This window comes from Oncorhynchus gorbuscha, linkage group LG01 (assembly GCF_021184085.1).
Source record: "Oncorhynchus gorbuscha isolate QuinsamMale2020 ecotype Even-year linkage group LG01, OgorEven_v1.0, whole genome shotgun sequence".
NCBI classification, from domain to species: domain Eukaryota; kingdom Metazoa; phylum Chordata; class Actinopteri; order Salmoniformes; family Salmonidae; genus Oncorhynchus; species Oncorhynchus gorbuscha.
Genome location: NC_060173.1, coordinates 16,170,179 through 16,177,013, shown reverse-complemented (window position 1 = coordinate 16,177,013; position 6,835 = coordinate 16,170,179). Strand labels below are relative to the sequence as shown.

The following is a 6,835-nucleotide window of genomic DNA, read 5'->3' as shown; positions in this document are numbered from 1 at the left end:
CTTCCCCTCATTGAGTTGTGGGATTGACAAGGAAATATAGCGCCTTCTCTTCTTCATTTTAAAACTGTATTAGCTAGCTTCTCCAGAGAGAACCTCTCTGGCTCTTATAAAACATAAGACCAATTAATTTAGCTACAGTAAATTAAGAAAAATAATACTAGGTGTAGCTAGTATTATGATTAAAAAAACATTTCACAAATAATAGTGATTTAGGACACTCAAATGTCCCAATTCTATAGAATAGAAACGTTATTGTTGTGTAATTCTGAGCCTTTGGCTTCACACTGACATTTACACCAACATCCAAGTATTTTCTGGATGTGTCAGAAGGGTCTAATTGGTTCCCCTAATAGTTCATATTGTACAGAAATATACAAGCATGAGCCAACATTCAAGACAACTTGAAGTCGCAGATTAACCGACTTCCATAGTGTTGCTGTCACAGTAAAGGGCGAACAGTTGTGACTGCTTATCACAAAAATGCATAGTTTGGCTAATGACTCATATCATATGAATATACATACAGTATACTAAGGCTATACAATATCAACGTTTTAAATGAAAAAGATTAGGCTCAACTCTTTGCTGACATTGGTCGATGAACCTAAATGTACATTCATTTTACCTCATATCAATCATTTTATTGAGCAGTACAGTAAAACTGTGCAGTTCTGGTTCGGACAAGGCTTACTGACTCACAGTGCCTTCAGAAAGTGTTCACACCCCTTGACTTTTTGCACATTTTGTTGTGTTACAGCCTGAAATGAACATGTATTACATTCAGATTTTTTTTGTCACTAGCCGACATACAATAACCAAAGTGGAGTTATGATTTTAGACATTTTTATAAATTAATAAAAAATGAAAAGCTGAAATGTATTGGGAGTCAATAAGTATTCCATCCCTTTGTTATGGCAAGCCTAAATAAGTTCAGGAGCAGTGTTTAACTTGGGCAGGAGCTCACCGGAGCTGAGTACCGGCACCTCAAATTTCTACTAATTGAGCTCCTGTGCCTCTTATAGAATATTAGCTCAAAAATATTGTGGAGCTCCTGCACCTAAATATAAACAGTACCGGCACCCAAAATTAGTACTGCCACCTATATCAGAACTTCTAAGCCTATTCACAATGATATTGGGCTGGATGCTGATAGAGGAAACTTGCTGAATAACCAGAGAAATTATAGCCAAAGCCTTTCTTTTAGGCTATTTACAGAAATAGATGTCCTCAATACTTTGCCAGCAATAGCCAACAAGTAATCCACAGGGGTTTCATAATTATTATTGGTTTCGTGATTATCTTACTGACAGAACTCAGGCCATGGGTATTTGCAAAATATTAAATAGCATTTTCAAGGAATAGAGAAGTTAGGAAAGGCTTTCTAACTTTTTCTGATAAGTCTGAGAATTAGCCATATGTCATCGAGACAACATATCTGCATCTTATCAGCAGAAAGGGGTGTTTTCAATGTCATTGCCAAACTTGTCCAAAAATTGATAATGTTCCAGTAGATTCCACTATATAAGGTGCAGTGTCTGGACCAGTAAACCAACCTCACTTCATTTCCCGAAAGGTAAGAGTGTTGTTCATGTGCTTTGCATTCTCTAGCTATGTCATGCAAGCTACATGTGTAGGATCTTAATTTGACCAGTTTCTTAGCAGGAAAATAATCCTGTGGCAAAAGGAAAGGTGATTATAATTTATGGACATTTATGTAGGTGTTGATGCATTTTATGTTAGAGCAAATCAAGTCTGACATTTTTAAGTGGAAATTCCAATTTTAGAAGTATTAAAAGCCTTGAATATACTACATATTTGCATTTCCTGCAACAACAATGTGGTCAAATTAAGATCCTACACCTGTACTACAGGAAAGTTACAGTAAGTCAATTACTTTCTGTGGTGGTATTCAGAGTTATTGACAGTGTCTAACACTGGCAGGTTGTTTGTTGACATGTCTGCATTGAAGTACACTCTGGGCCTTCTGGCCCTGCTTGTAGTGGCCGCCTGGGCCGAGGAGGTGAGTAAAACTACTAAACTCTCTACTGTATGTGTTGTGTGTCTGCATCCATGTAAGTGTGGACGTATGCATATTTTGTGAAACAACCTAACTATTCATAGTAAGATGTTTGCTGATTTGTCAAAGACATTATTTCTCTCTGTCTTTGCTGCATGGTGCAATAGGAGCTCTCTGTCTCTGAGCTGCTGGAGAAGGCCAACAGGAATGTTGGTAAGACAGTTTTTAAATTGTGATATACAATACCCGCCAACACTTTCAGATTACATTATGAGTGATATGAAATATGAAATAAAGATGTATTAGGAAAAAAAACAATACATTATCACATTGCTTTTCAGTCCAGGACTAGGCTTAATCAGTATCAGGGAAACTGATCCAAGGTGTCACACTTTGACGTTCTGTCCTGTCCCCGTCCCTCCAGTGCATACCCGTAACGAGCCCTTGATTGTGGATGACATCGCCTACGTCAACGAGGCTGAGAGGAACGCTGACCCTTGCACATCTCGCGGCTGCATGTGGCCCAAGTCCAGCGACGGCAGAGTCTATGTGCCCTACGTCATCGCCAACCAGTACTGTAAGTACCATGTCATGATGATATCTTATTTAACGATGTTGGATATTAACTTGAGCTAGTTTGCTAGAGCAGGAAAATAATCCTGCGGCAACAGCAAATGTGGATTGTAATTAATAGATTTTTTTTGTAGGGTTTGATCAAACAAAAAAGGCTCAAATCAAGTCTTACATTTTAAAGTGTAAATTATAAACTTCAGAAGCCCTTGTACACTACATATTAATGTCCTACATCTGTACATGAGTCCCAATCTACTGTATAAAGCTATATAAGTAGGCCATATAAGTAACAACTAATCATTACTGGCCAGGGTTGGGTAGGTTACTTTCTAAATGTAATCCGTTAGTTACTAATTACCTGTCCAAAATTCTAATCAGTAATGTAACTTTTGGATTACCCAAACTCAGTAATGTAATCTGATTACATTCAGTTACTTTTAGATTACTTTCCCCTTAAGAGGCATTAGAAGAAGACAAAAAAGTATGTTACCAATTGAACAACATCTATTGCAGGCTAAATCTATGTTAAAGTTTACATAGCTGGCCACATATGGAAGATGCATTTTACTTTTTGGGTTGGTTATTTAGGCTTCTTCTAACCCATTGCTTTCTACTACATATAATAATACGAATAAATTATATCTTTACATTAAAAACTAAGTCTATCAGTATTCCAGTCATTATAATACATGTTATACCCCTTGATCTTCAAGAAAATGACTTGGAAATACTTGCCCCGCCTCTGTTTTGGTAAAAAGCTGAGGGATGGGCCTGGAGAAATGTAACTTCTCAGATAGTAGACAGAGCTATGGATGCAAGGACTGACCATCCATGATATAAACTTTATTGTTTTAACCATGTTAAAAGACTATACAGTGTTTCTTTACATTTAGAATTTTACAAACATCGGAGAAAACAAGATTATATTTTGGGATCTCATGGAGTGTGACAGTTGAACTAAACTCATACGGCATTTATAAGTTATATTTTCAAGAATTAATGGATTTATATAATTTATTTGTTCAAAAAATTGATGTAACAACTACAGATTACCCCTTTAAATCGGCAGGGGCGGCAGGATAGCCTAGTGGTTAAGTCTATCAAAAGTGTGAGCTGAGTTTGTTCTGCATGTACAGGCAGTTCCATTTGTTCTTAAGACCTAGTTAAATGGAATACATTTTTCCAATTATATTTTTGATCAACATGAATTAGATTGAGCAATTAAAGCCCCACTTTATTCCATAGGCTGCGATCTGCACTATGCAGCTGTTGCAAGAGCGCATTTTTCACTGGTTTCAAAAACAATGATTGATAGACACCGTAAATGTATTCAATTCAACCATTATTGGGTTCAAATACATATTTAGAATTGTGAACAGCCGTCCACAACAACCACAATCCGTAAGGCGCAAATAGATAAATGAGAAAGCAGCAGTGTGATTCACATCAATGCGCTATGTAGACATCAATAATAAGGGATATCCGTATCGCCGTAGACTACACCACTGCTGTCATCCTTACCTCTAAACGTTTATTCAAATTGAATAATCTTTGGATGCCGACAGCAGTCGCACCGTTGGAAGACATAGCTTGGACTTTATCCTTCAAAGCCAATTCCTGCTCTTTTCCCGCGATCCATCGAACAGATTTTGTGTCATCATAGTAGTCTCTGATTTGTGGTCAGACTTGCTCAGATGGAACACATTTAAACTTGAGCATTTTCAACTCTGATTTGAATGTCATTGAGAAAACAGACAAGTGTCAATGATATTTTTTCACAAACATCCTTTCTGAATTTAAAGTAATCCTCAAAGTAATCATCTAGTTTTTCAAAAATATCTGTAATCTGACTACTATTTTTGCTGGTAATGGAACGGATTACAGATACCGGTTTTTGTATTCCCTTACATGTAACGGATTACATGTAATCTATTATTCCCCAACCGTGTTACTGGCCATTAACTGTATTGTGTAGCAAGTTTCATGATAGAGAAGTCGTTTTTTAACAGTAGTTTTTCTTGTCCCATCTGTGTCCTGCCAGCCACTAGGGAGCTGGAAGTCATTGAGCGTGGTCTGCAGTCCTTTGCAGGCTTCTCCTGCATCAACTTCATCAAGCGCACCAACCAAAGAGACTACTTGCACATCCAGTCCCAGAACGGGTACGTGCACTATGGAATTACATATAGTTCATAGGTCTTACTATTCTACATGAGGATCTTTATGACATGCAGAACCAGGCTGAGTTAGGACCAATTATATATATATATATATATATATATATATATATATATATATATATATATATATATATATATATATATATATATATATATATATATATATATATATATATATATATGAACCCTGGACTGCAGATGCTATGTATTGGCACACTGGTCGGCCATTTAGGCACTCCCCAGTTGGAGCAGTCCTCATTATATAATTCTACAGTATTTCAGTTAAATATTTAATTGACAAAATTACATGTATTTAAGTATTTTTTGTACTGGGGACAGTAACATTAGTACTCTCTACTTCAAGGAAAATGTTTTTATATATTTGTATGTTTAGCTCACACAATATAATTTAAAATGAGCCGTCTGTAAAATAATAAATGTGTCAACTTTTGGGGAAATCTGACCAAATTCACATAGAGATTTGAGTTATAGATCTGCCATTCTCGTTGAAAGCAAACCTAAGAAGCAGTAGACCTATTCTACGTGCTCTATTTATATGCATCCCCTTTCAGTTTTGTACACCAGCTTCAAACAAAAGATATGTCACAGCAGTTTAGATGGTACAATGATTCTCTACACTCTGGGTGCTTGTTCTGGGTGCTTGTTCTGGGTGCTTGTTCTGGGTGCTTGTTCTGGGTGCTTGTTCTGTCACAAACTGAAATAAGCCAAACTATTAGAATTTTAGCAACCAGGAAATGGAGGAGCCATTTCTGCATATTGCATCTTTAATAAATGCATTTATTTTGCTTCCCCCAAGAAATTACAATAGAGGAGGAGTATCAAGATTGCTGCGGGGGCCTTCAATACAGCACCCAGTGTCAGTCATCCAGGGTTTATATACATCATTGGTTAGGACAGTTCAGTCTGAGACATGAAACTGCATTATAAGGCATGACACATTTCTGTTAACAGTGTGTGTGTATAAGTACATTTGTGTGGGTCTGACAGAGACAATTAAAACTAATTGCACTGTTACAACTCTGTCCAACCCATTCATGGCAGGTGCTGGTCCTATGTTGGTCGTTCTGGCAATGCCCAGGTTGTGTCTCTGAGCCGATCCGGCTGTGTGTACCACGGCACCACCCAGCACGAGCTCCTCCATGCCCTGGGCTTCAACCACGAACAGACCCGCAGCGACCGTGACAATCACATCCGCGTTCTCCTCCAGAATGTCCAGTCCGGTAGGATCCCTTTCACATGTGTACATACACAGACAGTCTATTATATTCGTTGAATGTCCACACACAAACATGTACATTACATATGCGGGCAAACACACACACTGTTGCATCGGTCACCACCGTTGCATTTATTTATTAGGGCAAGTTCTATACATATTCTATACAAAATCTATACATATTCTCTCTCTTCCAGGCATGGAGCACAACTTCAACAAGATCGCCACCCTGAACCAGGGAACGGCCTATGACTACAACTCCGTCATGCAGTACCACAGGTTAGTCACCATTGTTTTACCACTTTCACACCAGTAGATGCTTAGTCAGTTGAATAATTGCCTAACCAGCCTCATAGAATTCTAATTCTGTACAGAGCCTGTGGTTTAACAGTAAGACACCCGGCTCCTAGCACATGTTATTTATGTGGAATTTAACTTTATGTTCAATCCGATTCTTGGTTCCGCCCTTCCTACTGTGTCCCATTCATCTATCTGACCGATTCCACTTCTAACCTGTCTAGATAAGCGTAAAACCATTTCCAAAAATATAATAATATGGTAAGCCTACCCCCACTCATCCCAAGTGTTCATGATGGTGTGATGTGATTGCAGGTACGCCTTCTCCAAGAACAACCAGCCCACCATGGTTCCCATCCCCAACCAGAACGTGGAGATTGGCAACGCCTCCCAGATGAGCCAGAGCGACATCACCCGTCTCAACAGGCTGTACAACTGTTAAACAGACACCTTGTGTTTCTGTCCTCTCACAAGGTTGTGTCAATGACTCAGTGTTGATATCAGAGTAAAATTCAATAAACCGGCAAAAATATA

General features: G+C 38.2%; 1 protein-coding gene across 1 annotated transcript; it reads left to right on the top strand.

Moving 5' to 3' along the window:
- The first annotated feature begins 1,547 nt into the window (after window positions 1–1,547).
- On the top strand, window positions 1,548–6,835 carry LOC124033679 (high choriolytic enzyme 2-like). The gene is made up of 8 exons (XM_046345859.1): window positions 1,548–1,573; window positions 1,942–2,020; window positions 2,185–2,230; window positions 2,442–2,594; window positions 4,632–4,749; window positions 5,830–6,008; window positions 6,202–6,283; window positions 6,617–6,835. Exons 2-8 carry the CDS (start codon window positions 1,955–1,957, stop codon window positions 6,741–6,743), a joined length of 771 nt encoding a protein of 256 aa, XP_046201815.1. The 5' UTR covers window positions 1,548–1,573; window positions 1,942–1,954; the 3' UTR covers window positions 6,744–6,835.